Source organism: Camarhynchus parvulus, chromosome 1 (genome assembly GCF_901933205.1).
Source record: "Camarhynchus parvulus chromosome 1, STF_HiC, whole genome shotgun sequence".
Taxonomy (NCBI): Eukaryota; Metazoa; Chordata; class Aves; order Passeriformes; family Thraupidae; genus Camarhynchus; species Camarhynchus parvulus.
Window position 1 is genome coordinate 67,418,537 of NC_044571.1, and position 24,965 is coordinate 67,443,501.

General features: G+C 40.9%; 1 protein-coding gene across 5 annotated transcripts in view; it reads left to right on the forward strand.

The window, feature by feature from the left end:
• The window catches only part of STARD13 (StAR related lipid transfer domain containing 13), a 286,631-nt gene that overhangs the window by 236,293 nt on the left and 25,373 nt on the right, over positions 1–24,965 (forward strand). For 4 of the 5 annotated variants that reach the window (XM_030964151.1, XM_030961689.1, XM_030960836.1 and 1 more), the window contains 3 exons: positions 13,072–13,143; positions 15,148–15,229; positions 22,178–22,241. In XM_030964151.1, the coding sequence (XP_030820011.1) occupies positions 13,072–13,143; positions 15,148–15,229; positions 22,178–22,241 (218 nt within the window). Of the gene's footprint in view, positions 1–8,617; positions 8,678–13,071; positions 13,144–15,147; positions 15,230–22,177; positions 22,242–24,965 lie in introns of those variants that run through there. The other variant, XM_030963339.1, reaches the window with a different exon arrangement.

The window sequence follows — 24,965 nt, forward strand, 5'->3', positions numbered from 1 at the left end:
TATTTGATAAAAGAGCAATTTATGTCTTTCCTGCTTGGTGCTAAAAATAAGAGGGGAAAAGTGTAGAGAGTTGTTAGTCCTGGGTGGTGTGCTAATTATCTCTTTGCTAACTCTGCTTCATTGCCGGCAATGATTATTGTCAAGTAATTACAGGGTTCCTACAAATCTGGCTCCTGTTTGCTCTGCAGTGTAACGGGAGTAAGGAAATGAGAAGTGTCAGTACTATGGATACCCAGTGTTACTTCTGCCATAGCAGAATTTCCTCTTATAGGAAACAGTTATTTTGTACAATGGCTTATTAGGTGGAAACAGGCCTAGGTGAGCTGCAGAATGGAAAATCAGTATTTTTTGCTCCATTAAAAATCTGTTCTCTTCTTGGAGGAGCACGTAAAACCCCCACAGCCTTCTATTTAAAAATGTATGGAAAGGAAACTAAGGACTCCAGCCAAAAGGCTAAAAACAATAACTGTACCATCATAGCCAAGTTGTCTGTTCCTTCTTTCCTCCAGTATGAGTGAATAAATGTTTGTGAACAGCTATCATGTAAGAATTGTTTTAGCCTGTTTTCTGTGTGTTGCTCTGCAGCCATATGGACTGCAGCCTTCATTGTAAAGGGGAATGAACAAAAAAAATTAATTATTTTTGTGAAGAAAAATCATGGGAGTTTGTTAGTTCACACGTCCAAAACATTTGAGTTCATTGGTAAAACTCCTGTTTCTGTATCATCCCTTTGGTTGTTCAAAAACAATTTAGATGTGTATGTGTGGAGTACACAAAAATGTCTGCAGCCACCTGGTAGTAGAAGACAGGACTGGGTAAATCATAATCCAGTGTGCTTGAAGAGGTAAATGAGAGTTAAACGCTTTGAACATATTTGAAAATCTGCACCCTAGCAGTTTAGAAATTTAAATATCCTTAAAATTCTGGCCCTGGATATTGAAAGTAATCTGTATCTATTCAGTAAAATTAAATAAAATTTCCATCACATGATGGATGATGGAAACTGAACAGCTGTCTGAGCGGTAGCTCCACTGCTCTTTAAAAAAGAACCTTAATTTGACTTTCCCACGTTAATACTGTTTACATGTTAGAGAAAATTGTTTGAAAGGCACTTTTGTAAAAATTGGTGCTTTTGTGAAAACAGAGTGAGGAAAGATGTTCTTTTTTTAGTAGGTGAGTAATTGTATCCTTTAATCTCTGTTTTTTCTCATGACTCTACAAAGATCAGCACACAGCCATGTAATTAGTGGCTCTGGACTAGATCATGCTGAAACACCCACTGGTGTGACTCCACTGTTCTTATGGCACTGCATAGTCAAAGTAAAGGGTAAAATTTAGTTCACAATAACATCTTTCCATAAGCATATGTTATTTCTTTCATCGCTGAAATAATTTTAAAAAGTTAGTTGGACCATCAAACAATGGAGGTCATCTGGCCCAACCCCTGCTCATGGCAGAGCCAGCTTTCCACATCACATCTGGCACTGCCACAGGATCAATCCAGCTCCAAAAAGGAAAGTATTCTGAGTACAGAATGTCCAATAAAAGAAAATAATTATCTGCACGGAGAATTAATTTACTGATTTTTCATTTCCTTATAGAGTCATAAAAGACATCATGGTAGCTTTCTTTAGTAATGTTCTTACAGAAAATAGCAGCTGGAGTAAAGTAATAAGCAGATATGGTTGTTGGATCCTCTCAGAAATAATCATAATAAAACAGTAGCTATCCACAAATAAAGTTAACCTTCATTTTGTAAATGATTTTTCACTACAGTCTTGAGGCATGATAAGATGTTAATAATGTTGATATACTTCAATGGCAACAATAGTGGTATGGTTGTGAATAAGAAAAAGACATTGGGTTTGTAGGTACAGGTCTTGCCTGTACTTTCCGGATAATGTCAGCCCTCCTCCTCCTGGATTTTAAGTAGGTGACAGTTTCTTACAAACTGTGTGAATAAGTCACCATCTGCTGTTTGGGGTTCTTTTTCGGAAGAAATACACAGGACATCTTTCTCTATAAGCCCTTGCATGAAAAGAGGTGATAAGGAAACAGTGGGATCTAAAACCAGATCTGCTTGAAGTGTTAATCAGCTGATAACAGCAGACAACACAGATAACACCAGGTGAGAGCTCAGCACTCTGCATTGCAGACATGGATTTGGACCTCAGTTTGGAATATTTGAACTCTGCTGTATGAGCTGTGTTTTATCAATGTTCCTTGCACTACAAATTACTCATCTCACACAGAACTGCGAAAGAAACTGTTTTAATATCAATTCATGATAAAAAAGAACTGCGAAGTCTTTTTTATTAATACATCAAAGTATTGTCTCCAAGGGGAGTTACTTTCATATTAATGTTCAGTGTTTAATATAAATTCACAGCATGAAGACCACCTCAGAAGGGTAGAGTTTCTCTGATGTATATCTGATTGCCTGTATGTAATTTGAACATCTCAAGAACATGAAGGGCATAATCAAAGAATAATTAATATGTTGATAAGGAATTACGTTTTGTTCTACTTATCTGCATAATTCAGAGAGAAAGTTTATGATGGCAACATCTATCTTTTGGGGTATTGTTTACATTTTCATTCAAATTATAACATGAAGCATTCTCTGCATTCCATAGTGCCTTTCATCTGCCGAGCTGCAATTACTGTCTGACCAATTAACTTCAGTTTGCACACATGCAAACCATGTTGGGTATTGTGGAAAATCTAAGCAAGGCATTGAAGTCTGAAACTTGACCTCCAGTTTAGGATACTGAGCTTGAAAATCCTAATTTCTGGAGACATTAAATCTTTGTATTTAATTGGAGTTATGAATACACATGAGAGTCAAAACTAATGGTCAGACCAGCACTACATCCTCTTGGGAGCCCTCTGAATGTCAGGACACTCCAGAGATATCTTGTATGCTGCTTGGGTTCAGGCTGTCTGGAAGTCTCCCCTAGCCTTGCAGGAGATGACATTTTTCAAAACCTTGTAAGAACAGAGGGTGGCTGCAAGCTACATATAGTGGGGTCCATCTGCTGCATCCAAATTCAAACCAGATCTCAAGGGCAAAGGACCAGACAAAACACCTTGGGCACTTTATGTGCAGTGAAGAAACATACCTTGTGTACAGATTGAAGAATTTACTGCTCTAGTGATTAAAGTATTAGCAATCTAATGAAAGAGTTGGTCCAGCTACAAAGATAATAACACTTATAATTCCAAGTATAAAGTTACGGCAAGTTTCCAGTAGTGGCACAGTTGGAATTGATACATATATACTTCCTATTAGCTGTTGCTCTCCTTGGCATTGTTCTTGCCCTTCCTGTGACTTTCTGGGTTCAAAAATCAATAGTGCTAGTTTTCCTCAAGATGAATAGAGGTGTAGAGGAGCTTACAGCGAGCCTTCATCTGAAATTCTTTGCTAAGGAAAGTATGATGTTGCTGGTGGAGATATCTTCCTCCTTCCTGTTGGGTCAGTTCAGGGTTATTTTTACACACTTCTTGAAATTGTCAGACTCACTGAATGGTTGAGGTAGGAAAGCACATCTGGAGGTCATCTTGTCCAACCCAATTGCTCAAGTAAGGCCACCTATAGCCAGTTGTGTCCAGGTGGCTTTTGAATATCTCCAAGGATGAAGCCTCCACCAGCTCCCTGAGCAACATGTACCAGTGCTTGCTTACCCCTACAGGAAATGTCTTTCATGATGTACAGAGCCTTCTTCTGTGTGCCAGTGTGTGCCCATTGCCTGTCACTGGGCACTACTGAGAACATCCTGGCTCTGCCCTCTTTGCACCCTCCCTTCAGATATTTCTCCTCACAGACGAGGTTCCACCAAGGCTTCTCTTTCCCACGCTGAACAGTCACAGCTCTCTCAAGCCTTTCTTCATCTCTCAGGTGCTCCAGGCCCTTCATCGTCTTTGTAGCCCTGTGCTGGACTCACTCCAGTAAATCTATATTTTCCTTTTACTGGGGAACCCATAACTGGATGCAGCACACCAGATGGGGCCTCACCAGTGGTCAGAAGAGGGGAAGAATCACCTCCCTTCACCTGCTGTCGCCCCTCCTCATGCAGCCCAGCGTGCTGCCTGCCTTTCTTGGCAGAAGGGCACATGACTGCTTCGTGTTCTGTTGGTATCCACCAGGCACCCAGCTTCTTTTCTGCAAAGCTGCTTTGTAGTCTTTGGGCTCTTCAGTCCTCAACAATAGTGATTCAGTAGAAGATACATGACAAGAATATATAACAGACATATACAGCATCAATAGGTACATATAGCTGCAGTTTCACTGACTACTTATTAGTAATGTCTGTAGGTACTGGACTAGCAATGGTACATTGCAAAAATCACTTTATAACACATCCAGGGAGCAAGAAGTTTAGAAAATACAAAAGTATTTTCTAAATACCAGCTGGACACAGTATTTCCCTTTTCAATGTGATCTCAGCAGCTATTCCAATCTTCAGGCCACCCTTTGGTCCATAATACTTGGAAGTTTAGATGCTGCCTAGATCTCTTAACTTGGGAACCCAAAGGCAGAAACTTGTAAAAGAAGAGTCTGTTTTCAAAATTTGTCCCATAGTGACTCTAGGAGTCAACAGAAGTTTTGAAATAGATCCCAAGGGATCTATTTCAAAGACTGTTACCTCTTCTCTATCTATTTGATAGTGTTTCTTCCACACTAAAAATACTATATACTTTATATTAGAGTCCTTAAGGACTCACGTTTTCCAGACCATTATCCCAACACATTTTTCAGTGGGCATACAGTGTTCATGAATAAGAGCTCTGTTAATTCTCAAGTCAGCAGTTCTCAGCTTTTGAATGACAGGCCAAATAGGTGGGATGGGCAGTGTGGTACTGAAGAATGGGTGGGTGGTACTCTGTCCTCCAAGTCTGTATAAAGCCAAGACTCATGGGGGCTGTCAGAAGGCAAGAAAAAGAATATACATCCTAGTGGAGAAGGAGGAGGATGTGAAGGGAACCAAGTTCTTAATCGCTTTTGTCCATTAGCAATACCAGAGTGTTTTTCTTAAGACTAAAGGGAGGAGAGCCTGATGTCCTTGTCAGCTCTCTCTCTCTCTCTCTATATATATAATGCAAATTTATTCTAACTCATAAATCCTGTTAGTGGTTTCAGCTGGGTAAAGTATTCTCTTTGTTTCTTGTCATAAACTGCTGCAGCATTCTTTTGTGCAGCTGCTGCATTTCATCCTAATGCAGCTGCATTTCACCCAGGGATGAAGTGATCCCTATATATAACTTTCTCTTCAGTTTTTATAACTGTTTAAAGGGCCTCAAGATGAGATGTGGGTTGCAAGCTATTGTTTTATTAGTGTCATCACAAAGTGCTGCATTGTACAAATCAATTGTAAGCTAAGAAAAGTGGCTTCGAAGTGATGCTTGAAGATAGAGATTTTTTGGGTTAGGAGGGGTTTAAAATCCTGTTTCAGGAATTTGAAAGGATGATGGCAAAAAATGGGAAACAAACTAGCGTGGAGTAAGGTTGTATAAATTGAGTGGGCATGTGGGACAGTGGCTAGCAAAGATGTCAGAGAAATGAATGACCGAAAGTTAAAGTGACTTCACAGTGGAAGACATGGAAAGGAAAGGAGAAAAGGAAACCAGCAATAAATAGGAATTATGATGATGATAGGGAGCAACCAAGAATCTCAAGAGGATGCTCAAAAGACCTGAATCTCTTGTTTTTATCACATTACTGGACCATATAAAATGGATGGGATTTTCAGCATTGTTTGGGTCTGTTAAACATCTTTGCAGTGTTATTAATGTTATGTCTGAAACGTTCAAATGTTTAAACCACTTGGTGTCCAAATCTCATTGCATTCTTATGTTTAGATGCCTGATTGTGCTGTACACCCTGTTACTAGGAGTTCCCTTGGAAGTCTATATAATGGGAGAATTCCCCAGGGAGTCGATTTTATGCTAGACTTTCAGGAACAGTAATGGCTGCCTGATAGAGTGGCTAATTGCTCTGAAGTAGGAGTCCCTCAGGACATTTCTACTCCTAAGGTCTTTATTGTGTCCCTGCATGCCTGCTGTCTTGGTGTGCTGGCTGCTTGGGTGGCCCCTGCAAGTCACCCCTCTGCTTAAAGAGCGTGTGGAGTGTAGCACATTGCACAAAGGTCTCTCCTGCACTGCAAACTCTGATTTCCCTGCTGCTGTTTGCACAGCCACCTTCTTGTTATTTGCATGAGGAAACTCATTGCATTGTACCCCTAGCTCTGATGATACCTTGATGTAAAAAATTCAAATACAGACCCCGTTCCCAGACTTGTAAAGTTTTGTGCTTGATGAACCTGCTATAAATCTCACATCTACCAGTTTTACCATTATCCCATTAATTTGGGAAAGGAACTCGGCATTATCCTTTTGCCGAAGGGAGGCGTAGCTTCCTTACTCCTTGCTGGAACAACACACCTTTTTTTCTTGGGAAATGCAGCCTTACTGAAGATAAAAGGCTGATGAGAAGTCTCCCAGATGGCCTGTATGGAATTTGGTTGCAGTAGAGAACAAAACAATTGTTGTAGTCGTTGAAAGAAACATTTTATACAGTCCCAGACTATGTATGAGTTAGAGAAGTGTCAGTAGCTCAGAAGGAAAAGCTGTATAAGCTGATCGTCTAACTAGGAAAAAGCCTTTTCATAACACTGCCTTTAGCTTGGTTTCATTTATTCCTTTCTGGAGAATTCTTCTCTAAATCTGCGGTGGTAGCAGTGAGTAGTCAGATAAGGTTCCAGCTCCAACTCGTCTCCTGATACCAGTGTCATGTGGCAATATCAGTTCAGATTGTCTTCCTTCTTTTTTATTCCTTCATTTGTCCTAATCTCCCTGCTTTTGTGCTGTGTGTAGAGTGAACAGTAGTTCCCAATTTCCTATTTTTGTATTACCCCTGATTTTATACCATTTTAGCATAACCCTTCCTTATTCATCTGCTCTCCAAGGTAAACAGTAACACTCTTTAAATCTCTCAGCATACAAGATTTATTTTTTTTCATATTTATAAATAATCAGGCTTCTCACTTTCAACCTCTCTAAGAAGTCAGAGCATGAATGGACACATTTGACTATTACTCACCAAGGATAAAGAATTACACATAAAGGAACTGCTCATGAAAGATCTTTTTCTATTGATGTTTAAATTATATTCAGCCACAGTACTTTAAAAGGTCCGTATTTTATTGTAATATTACTAGTACCACAATATTCCACGAAAGGTTTAGGAGTATTAAAATTACACTTTGACAGCTTTATTTGTCCCTTCCTTGCAAAACATAACCTTGTCTCTAACACTAATTATATGGCATGATATAAAATAATTCCAATGAAATTCCACTTTTGAAAACCTTATTATCAGGATTTATTGATGCATGTGCACCATAGTGCAGTAAAACATATAAATTTATTGTATGCATATGGTTAATTTTATTTATTATATATTTGGAGTATAAATGGTAATTTTATGACTGCATGGTACAATTGCTGTTGTGGTATTATCGGAATTATTCTGGAAAAGTCTACAGAGTGGATGGGAATGGGGTAAACCATTAAACCCCTACCTGAAAGCATGAAAAGTTACTGAAAATTGTATCTGTTTTTATTAAATTGCTTGGGGATTTTTCCTTAGGGAATATGACAAGTTTTTAATTTTTCCATGCTCTACATCAGTGAACTGCTTGCACTAGTGAAGTGAGATGATAATACAGCAATTAAGGTATTAACATGCTCCTTGCAAGCTGTAGATCATGGAATCATAAAGTCATAGAATGGCGTTGGTTGGAAGGGACCTTAAGGTTACAAGCCCCCTGCAGTGGGTAGGCAGGGACAACTTTCACTAGACCAGGTTGCTCACATGTGAGGTCTTGCTTTGCCATGAATTTCCTACGTGAGTTGAAAAGTCATCCTTTCTCATATTTACAAATATATTCATGTTCTTTGCAATTTAGCACCCTTGCACTCAAATTTCAGAGCTCTGAAGAAGCTTTGCAAATGCCACTTAATGGAAACCTATCAGCCTTTAGTGGTACATTGTAGATGAGGGATAGTAGAGTGATGCATTTACATATCAGAAATTTGGAATTTGGATTGTCCAGACTAGATTTCCAAGGGTAACTGAGGAGTGGCATAACCCTATTTTTATGGCCAGATAAATGTCAGGCATCTAATTCCCATCAACCTCACCTCTAACTTGTTTATGTACTTCCGAAGTGCTTTCAATCCCTGTATTTGAAATAAGAAGAGTAATATAGATAAATATCCTAAAGACTGTGAGATAGAGAGCCAGGAGAGTAATGGCAGCCATTGCAGTATCTCAGACTGAGCTGCAAGAAGAAGCTGAAACCTGCTAGAGCTGTTCTCATACAGCTTCAGCCTGATCTGAACTTTTGCAAAGAACTCATCTTCCCTCATGAGCGCTCTTCTGGGGAGACATCAGAGTGGTGACATTGCTTCTTGGTGACTTGGCAGGTTTATGGGACAAAAGGGTTGTACCAGGACCTGTGAGACAAGGCTGTCTGAGTGCCTACAGCTGCCTGGAGCATGCCTCAGGTCTAAGACACCATCAGTGTTTCCTTCCCAGGAGTATTCTCTGGTTTACCTTTCATGGAGATCTGCAGCAATTCCTGAGAGTAAAAGCATTTTACCACCCTTGTTTGAGGTGAGCTTGCAAACTGACCCTAGAATTCCAGGTAGCCTAAAATTTTGTTCTGGAACATGCAGCACAAACTCATCCAAACAGTTTTCCTCCTCTTGCAGGAAAGAGTAAGACAAAGACCAAAAGTTGATGTAACCAGACTAACCACTTGCTCACTGATGTGGCTTCACAGTCAAGTGCACTTCTTTCCAATTAATTGATTAATCATTTTCTCTAACATCTCTAGATATTTTATCTGAGTATACTAAATTAGATTTAAGTGGTGAGCAATACAGGGGGAATACTAAAGTGAACATTAGCAGTGATTTGTTACAGAAAGTGAACAATAAAGGTTATCACATAAAGTAGACATAAACACAATAGATGGGGTAATTATGTACCTTATTTATTCTAGTTGCTAAATCTTTCACTGCATTGTGCAAAGGAACATCTGCATTTTAAATAAAAATGTAGTTAAAAAAAAAAGAAAGAAACACCAAAACAGAAGACAGAAGAGAAAGGCAGAAATAAGATGAAATACTGATATCTAGACAGGAAAAAGGAAAGGACTATAGTAACTAGGTCTTAGCATTGATATTCGTAGGTGGTGATAAGATTCCAAGACAGAAAATTAATTTATTTACATGAGTTTCTCCTGACACAGCTTTTCACCAAACAACTTTTTAGACTTTTTAGTTCCCATGTGCTCCTTCATGAGGGAAGGGTTGTTCCATTGGTTTGACTTTCTTGAGCTTGTTAAAAGGCAGCTAATGTAGATTAAATAGAGCCTTTAGAGGATTTGAGTCAGTTTGCTAATCCAACAGCAGACCATTCCCACCACTTTTGGAGGGTTAGTTTTCTACCAGCTTAGGGGGTTGAGTTGGATCTCTGAAGGGTTAGCTAGGAGCTGGTGTGGCACGAAGAGAAGCAGGGGAATCAGCCAGCTGGTGTTGGATAGGCAGGGCAAGGATGTCCCCTTTGGTGACAGCTGGCTGCTAGTCTGGTGTTGGGCAGAAACAAATCAGTTTGTGAAGAATCAGAGAAAGTGTTGGAAGAGCAGGAGAGATGACAAACAACTGTCTCCATTTCAGCCCCAGAACAGCCAGAGCCACCCACATGGTTTGTGGGAGACAAGCTCAAACCTGTTTAATACTAAAGATAGACTCAAAAGCAAGACCCAGCTGTGCTCTGAATACTTGTCATGTTTCCTGAGTGAACCTCTCTCCTCATTTTGCTCTGAATTATAACCCACTACCAGTAGAAAAATGAAATGGAAAAGAGAAATTTGTTTTCTTCCAAGCTTCAACTAGAAACTGAAAAATACTCCTTAGAATTCTAGTCCTGTGAGACATACTGACAGTTGTCAATATTTGGGACTGAATTATTATCTAGCCTTAATGATTGTTGTTAACTGCTGCCCAAGCAGGTGGAAAGCAGTAGGCAAATCCTGCCTAATTTTTTTCCAGGCACAGAGGCAGAAAGAACAGTAGTGCATAAAGACAAACTCACCATCAGATGTGGTGGGGCAAGCAGCCTTTTTGGTCCTGCCCAAGGGAGATGCTAATTGTGGGTCAGTGGTTGCTCACGTGCTTCTGGTAGGAGCTGGAGGAGCTGTGCCTCCTGCCAGCCTTGAGCCATGTCCTCTCTGAAATCACTCTTCTCACCATGACAGCCCTTCTCTGTGCTGTTGACAAACTGCCTTGGTGCCACCTGTGAACACATATGGGTTTCCAAGTCCTTCAGTGTTGCACCAGGACAGTGCATCTGCTGCAGGCAGGATCCAACCCCTGTACTAGCCTGGACGTGGGAATAGAACAGGGACAACACAGCTAAAAATACTTCCACCACCCCCCATTGACACCTCCACTGAGGTCTTTTTGGTGCTGCACATCTCTTCCCATAGAAGTCTCCACTAATGTTTCACTATGAAGTAAGAAAAAGCAAATATTAGGATATGGGCACAAAAAGAGAAGGTTAAACTTTGCATGTCAAATTGTTGTTCAAACATTGCAGTGTGCAGTAACAAAAGCATCTATATTGCATTCTGAACTATAACTTGGATTACTATTTGCCCAGGGCAAAATAGTAGAAATCACCTTTGATGTCTGCTGAGGAGTGAATCCTTTGTTGTGCCTTTTCACCTAAACTGTAGGAAGGACCAAGAGTGGAATGACTGGAACAGGTGCCCTTAGCCAGCAGGAGCATACTTGTAAGCAAAGTCATGTTTTGGACCGTGCCAGCAGCCTGGTGCACTTCTGTCCTCCTGCTGTCCTCTGGATAAGACCCGAAAGAGAGATATGGGAGGGAACTGGGAGCTGATACTTGAAACTCAGTGTCCTGGAAGATTAGCAAATCTTACTCAAGGCTGAGGTAGTCATTCAGAAAATGAGAATACTCCCCAGAAATGCCTTCATGGAGGATATAGAGTCAAAGTTTTGAAGGTAGAAGTTAATCAGTCAATTATATTTGACTGAATACAGTGTGTTGCAAACACCTCATCAAAAAGAAGTAAAAAACAAACCAAAAACGCCACAAAAAACTAAAAACAAAACCTCAGAGAAGAGTGAGATCTACTTTCTTGTTTATCCCCTATAATTACTCACCCATTGCAACCTGAGATTTTTTAGATCTTGTTTGGGCTGCAAGAATGTTTCTCAACAAGCTCCTCTGGGCAGCCAACTGCAAAAAAACATTGAAATATGATAAGCGTATAAGAGCATTAAATGGTAGCATTCTCCATCACCCACAGCCTCTGTCAGTTGTGTTTCCAGGCCAGATGAGGCTAGAATGTACGTACAGCTGTTCTGAGTTGTAAAATACATTTTGAAATGGGATTGATTTGTCTGTGTTTCATGAGATTGAATTAAGCAAAAGAAAAAAGTATAAAGACTTGTCTTTTTTCCAAGCATTTAATAGAAATAGTCTAACTGGAACATAATAGAGATGTGCTTTCAGCACACAGATGTGCTGTAGTGAGAGCCACGTTTTATGTAAGCTGCTTATTCTTTTGTGCAGTGTCAAGAACTGAATGTACTTTCATACTCCGTTTTTTGGCCTTAACATGAACTAATGTCAAAGCAAATGAAGACCTGGTGGTAAATCCTTTTCAGCACTGCTAATGATTGTGACCATTGTGGAGTTGTTCCTGGCTGTCTAATCATCTTTGGGATATTGAGCTTTTGATACATAGACCTTGTATTCTGAATTTTGATTTCTGCTACAAAATTTGATGGTGTGATTCATTTTTAGGGGATCAGAAAGGTGTGCAGGTCACACATTGCAGAGTATATTCAAAGCAGATTTTATAGTGAGCTTCAATGGGTAAAGTCATTAAGGGTATAATGAGTGATCTGAACAGAATTACATGGGCAAAAGTTCGCAACAGCATGTCTTACCCATAAAAATGCATTTCAGTAGAAAACTGATTTACAACTGGATTTTTTTTCACATGCAAGGCAAAATATGCAGAAGAACAACTGAGCCTGATCATCTTCTCCCAGTTCCATTGTTTGCTTTATAGTTAGGGTTTTGTATTATGGCTGTCTAGATTTTACAGCCACAAATGTGCCAAAACCCTTGACTGGTTCATTCAGGTTGATTAATAAGCAACATAAAATGTCTACTTTCTTTAACCCCTGCATGCTCTGTTTCTTTACGTTTTGCAAATGTAAGAGGTGCAAGATATGTGCTTTGACTGTGATCCTGTAAACCAAAACTGTTCAAGTGGTAGATCCTGATCTAGATTTGGACAGCAAAGAGATGTCTCCCAGGTTTCCTCTGAACCCCACATTTGTGGATGAGCCTCTGTTTTCAGTTGTTCCCCCGGTTGGTCTGGGAGCAGCTGCACATGCAAGTAGTGCAGGTGCTGGGCAGAGCTGGGCCCAGCACGCTGCTTTCCAGAATGTGAGCCCATGGAGCTTGGTAAAAATAGAGATGCCCCTGCAATTGTCCCTTCAGTATCATAACACCTGCACTAGGGTTTTCCCGGCAGCACTTTCCATGGATTTTATGTGGCATTCTGCTCCTCAGGAAATGTTAGAACAGGAAAGAACGCAGTGCCTGCTCCCTGTCACCCCATTTTCACCCTGCTCCACCTTCGCTTCTTGCCAGCAACTTACCCTTGGGGGAGGGTAGATCACAGAGCCACAAACCTGGCTTAACAACTTCTGCTGCTAGGAGATGGTTAACACTTGGTCCCAGCCACCAAGTGGCTTTGTGCACCCCAGGGTCCTGTGGAGACAGGCAAGTTTCTCAAAGGGACTCTCTTCTGATGCTATAAAGTGTGATTCAGAGTGATGACAGTACTGTAACAGTAAATAGATCTTACCAAATTTCTTTGTTATTTCTTTGTAATTGAAAGAGCTTCTAATTCAAAATAACAACTTGTGAACTGTTTTCTCTTTCCTCTTTTTGCTCAGAAATCGAAGCAAAGGAAGCGTGTGACTGGTTACGTGCAGCTGGATTTCCCCAATATGCTCAGTTCTATGAGGGTAAGTTGGTCTTTCTCCTCCTTGTGCGGTTCTGAAAGTGCACTGGGCCCTTGCCAGGAGAGCTTGCAGTCAGCCAGCTCCACATTTGACTGAGTAATGGCCATGGCTGGATGCTTCACAAAGCCTCAGCTGCTGGAGTCATACCAATGCATAAAGAAAAGTAAGATTCTTACCCTTGTAACCATGGGAAGTTAAAACAAAAAGGGGGGGACATAGCTTGTGTAAACCTCAAAGGTTAACAAATACTACTACAAAGTATCTAAAAACATCAGTTTATTTTCTAAAAACTTTCTGAATTGTGCCTGAAATAAGATTAAGACACTAGAAATTATTGAAAATTTCAATCATGCTGGAAGTAAGACTGGAAACTCTGCAGAGTTACCAAAAGTGAATAATCTGCGTTGCACTTCACATTTGCAAAGTAAGAAAAGCTGACAGTTCAGTGCTAAGTCAGTGCAAATGGTGGTGTCCCCATCCTAGGTGCTAAGTTCATGCCCAGGGAAGCAGTGTCCCTGAGGGCAGGGCAAGTGGTTGCACTAGTTTGGGGACTGGAGCTAGGTTTTTCCTGCTCTTCCCAGCTCAATGCTGAGAGGGAAACTGTGGCTGAGCCTCGTTTTTCCCAAAGTGCATGTTCTCCCTGCCAGAGACACCCAGCTCAGGCCCACTTGGGCTTATTAGTCGAGAGGCAGCTCTGCCAAACACCTCTGGACACCTTCCAGGGTCAGCATGAGTCTGGAGGCAGCACAGATCCACTCATGGAACGAGGGCCAAGGAGCCTCATGGGTCAGAGCCAAGTCTGCAGGGAGTCAGCTTGGACACCACCCCTCCCCTCGTGTGGGGCTGAGGATGGCAGGGACTGCGATGCTGAGGACACCCCCATGGCCAGCTGAGCTCCATCAGGGCCCAGGTGCTGGGTCCTGTTGGGCTGCTCAGGTGCCTGGGGGCAGGAGCACCATTCACAGACGCTCAGGTGGTCCACAAGAGGCAGGCTGGCTCTGTAAATCTAGCAAGGAACTAAAACTAATAAGCCTGCCAAACCAAAACTGACACAAAAGTGTATCTAGCACAGTCCCTGGGTAGCCAGCAGTACTTTTGTGTCTGCCTTGTATTCAGAGTATGTCACATCGTGACTCCTCCAGAGAAACGAACACCTGCTGCTTGCTTAACTCAAAAGGATGTTCTCTCCAAAAAACAATCTGTGCTGGGCTCCAACAGTTCCCATGCAGTCAATATGTGCTCTAGACAGACTATGTCTCCAAAAACAAGGTGCTTTTCACAGGCATCTATTATGTCAGTGTTGAGCAGCAGTGTCTGAAAATGCTGGCTGAAGTTCCTGTATCCCATTGTCCTGCTGAGGTACCTAAGCATGGCAGAGCAGTCTGGAGAGCAGCCACAGCACTGGAATCCATCCCACTGTTACATAGCTGTGTCACTTTTCATTGCAAATGTCAGCTTCCAGCATACTATTCTGGCTTTTTAGCTAATATTGGGGATTATAGTTCAGTTTGAGGGAGTTTTTTGTCTGTTATTTGAGTAACCCTCTGTCTGAAATCATTGTTATTTGGATCTGTTTGAAAACAAAAAGCACAGAACTTTTCTGGGGCTTTGGCAAAGTCTGTCTGGCAAATAACTCATTAAGCCACTGTAATGAGAAGGGAAAACCTTGTTGCTCATATAAAGTAAGAGTGGTGGTAATTCCCTGATCTCATCCATTTGTGCAAGGTGCTAAAATGAACAGCTAACAGTTGAGTACTTTTTAAAGCCAAAATAAAATAATTTTGCTGTCGCTCTAATGCAGTAGAAGTTCAGATATGCCTTTAATAGTAAAAAAACAAGTGTGTTGTCAGAAAGGGTCACAGATACAGCTGGAAGGGAACCAGAGCTGAGTGAAATTGGTCATACTAGGTTTCAGTGAGCAAGCACATGCAAAGCAATTTAGATGTAGACAACATATTTTCACTTTAGTAGCAAGAGGTCATCTTAATAATGTGTCTCTTTTTACAGACTTCCAGTTTCCCATTGACATTGCTGCAGTAAAGAAAGATCATGATTTTCTTGACAAGGACCTTGTAGAACCTCTTTGCAGGTAAATAACACTCCAAGTTTCTTTTCTGATAATTTAAAAGCATGAGATGATTTTTGACTGTTGGCATAGCAGCAGTTGAGGTGTGTGCTTGTCCAGGTGCATTAAGTGATGAGATCTATAATGCCACCATCCTGAGCTAATTTCTCTTACAGAAGATGCTGCAGTAGGACACCCACAACATCACAGAAAGCATCACATAATTTGAGAAGACCCAAATCCAATGGATTTGAAACAGATGCTTTTTAAGAGCTAGCAGTAGTGCAAGTAAATCCTGGATAAATGAGAGTCACATTTGAGTTGCACATTAATTACTCTTATGTCTAAGTACAGCAAAAAAGATGAAACTTCATTACAGAGAATTCAGCAAGCCCTTTTCTCTGGCTGCAGGCATGGTTTTCATGCTGCTGTGATTCCCTTGGTACTCTCATTTGGCACCAGTAACAGAAGTGGGACCAGACCCAGTACTACAGACCCCCCAGTAGTACAGATGCTACAACTGATCAGTGCTTTGGCCCTCCCAGCTGTCCCGTGTTTGCTGTTTATCTTGCTTTTTATACTCTGTGATGAATATACCGTACAGCCTTGCTCAAATCCTGTCCCCCAGGACTCAAGACACAGCAATTCTGTGGCAGTTTTGCAAAACCACATTGCAGAGACATTGTTCCCCTCTTCTTTCCCCTGTGCTCAGCTCAAGCTGGGTTCTGCTCCTCTCCTCTTCAAGTCAGGACAAAGGAGCATCTGGTCCTTAACCAAGCAGGCTTCATTACATGTTATGGAAACTTTCACAACACCAACACCAAGATAATTGGACAAGACTCTATTTCCCCTTCTGCAACTGTGGCTAAAGTCAGCAGAGATGGCTTTAGGAGATGCTGTTCCACATCATACTGTACATTGTAAGGATTAATGTGTTTGGGGTGGAGGAATGCAGAGAAGGTTTCTGAGAATCACCATAAATAGGGGTGATAGAGACTTCATCTAGTCTGCCTCTCCATCCCAGGCTATGCCCCCCTTCCTGGCAGATCCAGGTAGTTTCTGGGCATAGCTGTCAGATTGCTTTTCCAAAATTCCCCTGGTGCAAGCAAGACCTGTTGCTTCTCATGCTGTCCATTATGGCTTTGGGGAACAGAATATTCTCTTTCTCTGTATAATAGCCTTTGTGTCTGAAGGTAAATCAGTAGGAAAGACTTGGATTCTCCAGTGATCTCTCTCACAGATGCCTGAGAACAGAATTAATTGCAGGCTTGACCCACTGCTGTTCTGTGCTGCTTGCTGAGAGAGATTGCTGTGTGGGAGATACCTTCTTCCCATACATATGTACATCCCCCTGCTTCAGTCTGGCATGATGGAAGACATACTTTGCTGCAGTTTGGGAACTGGAAAGTGACAGAGATAGGAGACTGAGATCTCTTCCCCTCTGCCCTTTACCACAAAATTGAAGGACCATTAAAAATGCAAGAAAGATGTCTGTTCCTGCCCCTTTCTTGTGAGAGAAAACAGTGAGATATAGTAATTTCATAGCTCTGTGATGCTCCCTAATCATTCTTCTCTGAAGTAATTTGCAATGGTGTTGCTGCAGTCATGGTCACCAGGCATCCAACACCTACATGGCTAAAAATGGGAACAGCTTTCTCTTGCTCTTCCAGCCTCTCTGTAGACTCACAGATACACCTACAGTTACTATGTTGATATATTTTTGAGGATTATTTTCAAGCTGAGAAGCTAGAGACTTGGTTGGGTTGGGGTTTTTTTCTCTTTTATTAAAACATGAGGATTTGGAAAATTAGCTAGCAGCTAGATAGATGCACTCATGAGAAAAAAATGCTTTACATTGGCCTAAATCAAGGGACAATGATGAGACCTATAGAAAAAAAGCATAGACACAGATATTTCCACACTTTAAAGATAAATGGGTTTATTACTCTCTAACTACTTCTTCTGTAATTATTTTATTCAGAAAACAACACCTGTTTACTTGAATTTTTGTTGGGAGTTTTTAAACAGCTTAGATCTTAACAAGGAATAGCTCCTCATAATATTAGAAATGCAAGTATTATGTACAGGTTATGTTTTCAGATTGCAGACATTTAATTGGATGTAACTCAGCAGCTTCAAACCCTTCACTGAAAGCGAGCTGTAAAAAGCCATTGTACCAAATGCCAAGATTCAGATTTGTCAGAAACAGTGAACAGTGTCAACTGCTGCCCCCAGTTCCAGCTTTGTTACTCTATGAGCTATCAAGCCAGCATCTTCCAAGTTTTCCAGTGCATTGGAAATCCTCACAGCTCAGCTGACCACTGTGGGCAGTACCCTGCCCTTCCTTTGCTCTGCGGTGGTGTTACTGCAAGGTGCAGACCAGTGTATCACATGAGAGCTTCAGGCTGTGATGCACTTTGAGGAAGGAGAAAGTTGAAAAAGGCTGGTTATTATTTCTGTGTGCAGATTCCCAGGTTGGTAGTCAAACTTCCATTCTTCTAACATTCAAAGCTGCCTTTAAAGCTATGCGTGACCAAGCCATCACACTGACTAATAGTGCATTCAGCACATAGTGCTGAACAAAATGGGCTTCTCATTGCTTTTTGGAAGATAATTTTAAAGCTGAAATGCCAGCATGGATAATCAGTTTGAGCAGTTTTAGCTCTGAATAGTAATAGCATAAACACTGAATTTCTTTGCTCTTGTGGGTTGAAATCAGACTCTCAATCTCATTTTGAGATTGGTTTTCTTATGACATTGAAGTATACCAGACGACGTGAGGCATAAATGAGGAAGAACCTTTTTTAAGGCAGCTGGTAGTATTTTTGTCAGAAAGTCTAAGGCTCCCTGTTGTAAGAGATTTCAGTGACATTTTTGAGATATCCTAACATTCCTGCTGTTTACAATATAATTTGAAAATTTGGCAGAGTAAAAACCAAATTTGAGGCCTTTGGGTTAGAGGCGTATCTATCAAGAGATTCCACTCAGATTTTATTGAGTAATGAACAATAGAGAATTGCCAGGCAATCTGCAGGCAAACGCTGTCATCCTGCCAAAACAATAATTGAGCATGAAAATTTTATAGCTGTGTCACGTCCAAAATAGCAGCAACCAACTCTGCTCTGGGAACTCTTGTGGCTGCTGTGATAAGAGGGTGAGAAGGAGAAGCCAAGCCATGTTGTACTTTTTGTATTCACGTAAACACAGTGACTAAGAACATGAAGAACAAGTATATAACAGTCTGATACATAGTTCCCCAAACCAAGCTCTTAAGATTTGAGCTGTGCCAAGCAGTCTTTTTTTCCATAGCATTTTATTTTTCCACAGCTGTTGTCTCTTAGATCATAAACAAAGTGAAGGTTGCTGTATGGGATGGGACATCCTCCCACCAGAGTTCTGAAATGGTGGGTGTGCAGTCAGTACCATCTGCTGGGTTTTCTTGCTCTAGGTGCTGGTGGGGGATAAGCCTGACTCTCCCCATGCAGGACAGAAAGCCCTGCTCTAGAGGCAGCAGAATGGCTCCCCCTGACTTCCAGGAGAGATTACTCATCTCATGTGAACCTGGAGTCTAAAAGGTGACTCCCTCAGTGGCAGCCATGATAAAAAGGTGATAGGACTGGAAAACAGAATATTCTCTTTATGCACAAAAGTGGTGGAGCAGGGACATGCCAGTGCCAGCCTTGCACACCAGCCCTAATGGTGCTGGGAAGACTCTTATTCAGTATTAAGACCTCAGCAAAACCCACCATCAAGAGCTTGATGTCCTCTTCCCAAAGCTGATAGCACCAGAAGCAGCCAGGCACAGACATGTGTACTCAGCACCTAAACTTGGCTAGGAATAACAATAAAACAGAAAAATAGTGTTGTGATTCCCTCAGAGGGGCCCTTACAGAACAACAGAGTGTGTTTTCCTGGACAAAATCCATGAGAGAGGGCATTTGTGGATCTGCTGATGCAGGACATACTGTACTGTCCATGCTTGTCCTCCCCATGGTGCCTTTCCTGTGGCCCTGGTTGCATTCCAAAGCACCTGCTTGAAAGCAGCTGCAGAACAGGTCCAGGGATCCACCTGGAACACAAACTCACTTCAGAGCTGTCTCTCTATCACTTGGGTTGCTCCCTCTTACTTGGATTGCTCTTAAACCAGGACAACAGGTCCCCCACAGCATTTTCCAGCTGGCCTGAGCCTGCATAGCTCCAAGCTTGTATTTATTTGTAAACACTGCTCAGTGTTGTAAAGAATGCAAAAGTTGGAGATTTCCTGCTTCGGAAGAACTTCTATCATAAGAATTAACAATTACAGCACTGGGGTTGGGATTCAAAGCCTAAGGACTCATGTCTATAACCATCTTAAATCTCCTCAGAGAGCCCAGACTTCTCCATGTGTTGTCTGGAACGAGGTACCTGCAGCAGCTAAAGGCCAGGCTTGATACTCCAGGGGATCTAAAATAGCACCAGAAATGTCTGTTTGGGCACCTGAATATCTCTGCTGGCTTTTTAAGAATTATTTTAAAGTCTTTGCCACCTTTGATGCTCTGGAGAAGAAATAAAATTAATATTTTATTAAATAAAATTTAATAACATTAAAATCACTGAAACACTGTAATACATGTTTTCCAGTCTTTCCCTGAACAATGCAGAAATTTCCAGATACTTTCAAATACGTCCTAGATTATTTGGGTTTTATATAACCACCTTTCTTGTGTTTATTTAATGTTTTTTTTCCCTGCCTTTTCTCAAGTCCAGACTTTGTGTTTTGTTAACATTACAAACAGGCATTCTTTTCCCATGTTTTTTAAGCAGTGGCATAAAAGTGCAGTGCTCCTCTCACTTCAGCTGGAACATTGGTGACAGCCTTTGTAGCCAGAAACTTCTGGGTTTTTTATTATTTTCATATAACTTGCTGAGGAGTTGACTGTCAGTCATCTGACAACTTTAAGCTGATGAAAAAAGCTTTCTGCCACCACTGGCACATCAACAAGGCAAAAGAAGCTGAAAAAGACTGATTTTGATTTGAGCTGTTAGTACCAGACAAACTCACAAATATGATCATTAGTTCTGTAATTTCCCTGGCAAATCTTTCCACAGCCCTGGAAGAGCCCCAGAAAACATAACAATGTTTTGCAGAGAGGTGAATTTAAAACCTGGGGTTGAAGTGCCTGGCGCCCAGTAAAAAGTAGTTTTGGTTTTGGTGGAGCACGTGTGGAAGTGTAGCTAGACTTTTCCCTTCAGTGCAGGCCAGCTGACAAAGAGGTGCAGGGACTCCAATATTAGCCAATATTCAGCACTAAGAGGAAGCTGTCCCCAAAGATAGAAAGCTGGGAATGGAGTCCTTTGAAAATGTACCTCTGCATACTTGGAATTGATATTGATACACACATTTAAACATTGTGTGCTCGAATGAAGCACTGAACATTATTCAGCCCCAGGGCCCCAAGAAAATGCTACTTTGGGTTGAGAAATTCTATGTTTGGGCAAAAGAGGAGTTTTGCAATAATAGATGTAATCCCAGAAGAAGATTTGTGGGCAGAAGGCTGCAGATATAGCTACACAGCCACAAACCCTGGAATTTATTTCAACATTGCAATCATGCATGCAGGGTGTGCTTGTGCATACATTAAACCCAAATTAATACCATGAGCACAGGACTTTTCTGATGCGGCATAACAGATTTATTGGCTTGAGTTGGGGAGGAATATTTGATCTACAAATGAGCAGGTGATATTTTCAGAGGGAATTTTTTTTAAGGAAGATCCAAATTTGGTGGGTCAGTTCTTTTTTAGTGGTGGCAATCTGAAAGGTATGCTAATATTAGAAGTTCTGCAGAGGAATATGTTAATGCCATAATCTTCTTATTTTATGTGAGAGATTATATCATTGATCTGATACTTTTTTCATGTGTCCTTGTAACTTATCACAGGCATTTCAAATGTTAAGTTCTGGAAATTGGAGACCTCTCCCTGCAACCCAAAAGCAACAGAGACAGGTCTTGCTATAAAGACACAGGAGATGCAAGCAGCCAGCAAAGGAGTGCTGTGGGCATGTGGCTCTCTCACTCCCTTTATTTTTAAATTCAGTCCTAGATACGGAAAATTTTCAAAGTTGAACATATTTAATTTTCAGCCTCTGCTTTTAAAATTTGAATGGTTTCATGGATCAGGATCTTTAAGTATAAATAAAACCAAATCAATTAGCATTACCACAGGCGGTTCTCTATTGAAAGAGCATGTTTACTTGTCCTCTGGCTGTCCTTGCACAAAGACACACACACACACACACACACACACAGAGATTGTCATTCCAACTCACTGTCATCACAGAATAGCCTTGCATTTAAGGAGCCTTACAGAGACTCTGGTTACATCAGTATGAACATGGTCAAAAATAAATAAAATATTTATTTTAAAATGTTCGATTGTTTACATTTTGGGTATGTTAACCTGTGTGTAAGATCCACAGACAGGAGAAAAGAAACTATTGGCTTGGGAGAAACTTTTAAGTACCAGCTAGAAGTTCTTTATGTCAACTTTTTTAAAGAAGTACTAACTGTCAGAAGTGAGGAACTGCAGCTGGTTTTTTGTTTGGTCTTTCACCAGTGCTTTGAAATCCCCATTTTAGGCCAATTATGTTACAGTCATTTTTGATGCCTTTGCATAAGGCAACTCACCTCCTTCTCTTGTCATTTCCCCAGCTATCACAGGTGTTTGTTTATAGCTGTTTCCTGTGCTAAGCATGGGAATGTCTATTAATTAAAAAGCAATCTATAAAACCTGGCTGTCAAGTAAAGTGAAACTAAGGGTCCCTTTCCATGCAGTGGTCACATAGCTGGGATAGATGACCACTATCCTTTCTGAAGCTGTTATATGTGGTTGGCACCCTACAGTAAGATAAGAGAGCATGTTTTGAACTTGCAAAAAAATCATGCCCTTTAGTCAGAGGCTGCTAATCTTTTGAATTTGCTTTGCCCTGTAGACGACTGAATACACTGAACAAGTGCGCCTCAATGAAACTCGATGTGAACTTCCAAAGAAAAAAGGTAAGAGAACTTCATTAAATACACCCTAGCATTTGTGATAAGACCACCCCAATCTAGCCTTTAATCTAGTAATGCTCTTAAAAGTAAGTTAAGTTTATTTTACTTTGAACATGCATGTCAGGATTATCTGGATGCATGTGAATTGCTGAATCTTGAACCTATAAATAGAATAGAAACTGTGAGTAAATACTACGTGTGTTAGAAGGGCTCACACAGTACTTAAACTCTACATGTGTGCAATTAAAGTTAGTGGGGGAAAAGACAGTAAAGCTTCATTAGACTGGCTTGTTTGTCAATGCCATATGAGTACACAGTGGAAAATCCTGCTCAGAAAAAATGGAAGCTGTTGAGATGAAAACAACAGCTTTTCTTTGTTTCTTGTACTGACTTCTTCCCAGTTAAGAATATGAAAATAAACTCTGTCATCCTTACAAGCTCCTGTGTAACATGGGAATTATCTGAGCATAAAGGGTTTCAGTGAGGGCTGCAGAAACAGCCTGTTGATTTTGAGACCTTTGTAACATGCCCAGCATTAACTGTTGAACGTTTGGTTTTCGGGTCACAAATTCCCCTTGAGTGTTGTACAATGCTAGTTGTCAACTCTGAGAAATCCTGGTTCCTGTTTTTCCTTCCTAGAGTGTTTTTCTAGTGCTTTTTAAAAACTGACTCCAAGAGCTGAATTTTTGGTGTCTTTGCAAATTCAGTCTCATCATAGTTCCATTCAGTGTTTGATGGAACTTGAACAGAGGATGGTTTTAATGTCCAGATATCCCACTTTGGCACATATCTGCTTGTTCCTTTGTGTACTAGCCTCTTTAGCTTCTATTTTGTCCATTCCCTGGAGCTGCAGGGACTTCACTGCATATGGGTTTGGGGTTTTTTTGTCTTGGGTTTTATGTTGTTTTAAAAAGGGAGGATTTTTTTCTTTTGTTATGTTTGTTTTTCATTAAAATTTTGCTGCCACTCCTCCCTGTTCTGAATGGACCAAAGTCCTGAGCTGCTCTCCTTGCAGATGACCACTAATTTCAGGTGGAAGAGACATGGCACTACTTGATACTCTTTCAAGGGCACAGTAGCTAGTTGGGTCCATACCTGCACAAGGCCACAGAGAAGCTGAGCACAGAAAAATGTAGACAAAGAGGAGTTGGAGGAGATTTTAGTCCACAGATACAGAGCAACTGAAAGTAGAAGAGAATGTGGGTGAGAGGAGTAAGGAGGGCCTGCTGACAGGAGGAAATGTAAATGCAAGTGTAAAAGCCAGAAACTGGGTCTGAAATTGATCACTGAACTAAATAAATCTTTGGCTGTAGATACTGCCTTTCCTAATAGTCTCTATGGTGATCTGAACAATGAAATGCAAAATCAGCCAGTTTGGAGCTTCAGCCTAAGAGGTATGCACAGGACTAGCAGACCTGCTTGAGGGATTCACTAAAATATGGCCAAGCAAGCTGCCAGGCAAGGTTCCTGTGAAAGACAGCTCAGCATGAGCATTCCCTACTGCCCACTGTCCCACCCAAACCATTCCCACTGTGGGCTGCTGTCTTCCCTTGGCTTCATCAAGATGCAAACAGAAATGCTCATGTATGTGTTGCAAATATGTCCGTAAGCGATTTGGACAGACAGAGATTAGCCTTTGGATTAACTGCCTTCTGCAGCTGTCGATTTATGAGAATTCCTGCCCCCAGCTGGAAAAATGTGGCAGAATTCCACCGCGAATAAATCCACTACTTGCCTTTTGTTAGCATGCCTCTGTATTTCAGGCAAGTACACCCTCAGTCAAAAAGCTGCACTATTTTAAATCAGCTGTGACAAATCTGTGAAGCAAAACCTCTTTTTCTTTGGCAAATGTTACCAGTCACTCCTCAAGAAACTTGTCCCTTCTCATCTTCCCAAACGTAATGGTATTAACTGGACTTTTGAATATGCTCCAAAGTAGTGCACTTGATTTCACCCCAGGTCAGTAGAAATATACAGTCACTCCTCCAAAATGTCTGCTCTGCCTGTGTCAGATGAATCATTGCTTTCAGACCTTCTCTTGATCCGCTGTACCCCTAGCTGGTGACACGTGGGTGGGCTAAGTGCTCTCAACTTTTTTTTTTTTTTTTGGACAGTTTCATTTGTCAGGACACTCAGATATCTGACAAGAACAGTGGGTCATTCAGGATGTTCGTGGCTTCCAGAATTTCTATTGATTTCATCAAAAGAAAAGCGCAGTATGTCATAGGACTCTCAGTGCAGCTGAATTTGTAGTGAGTCACCATGGCAGTATCTCAGCATCCAGATATTTCATTTCATACTTGCCTGATTTTGCTTCTGATGGAACACAAGCATGTTTCTTTGTCAATTAAAAAGAACCCAAAACTAAGCCTTTATTTAATTGAGCTGCAAATTTTGACACTGAAAAGCCTCTAAGTATTTTCTAAGTGATTCTTGGGCAGAATGTAATCCTGTCTTTGCTGTAGTTAGAGGCAAAACTTGTTTACTACCAATATCCATTTCTGTTCATCTCTGCTTTGTCAAAAAAAAAAAAAAACAGAAAAAACCCAAAAAACAATTTGATTTAAAGTATATTTACCACTGAATTTATTTTTATTTCTGTCTTCTGCTCTATGCTCCCTTCTTGGTGTTTTTTGCAATGTCTCTACCAGTTTGGCTGCTTTAATCAATTCCAGCTTGTAGAAAATACAGGCTAAATCCTGTCAGCTCATACAGTAATGTCAGTGC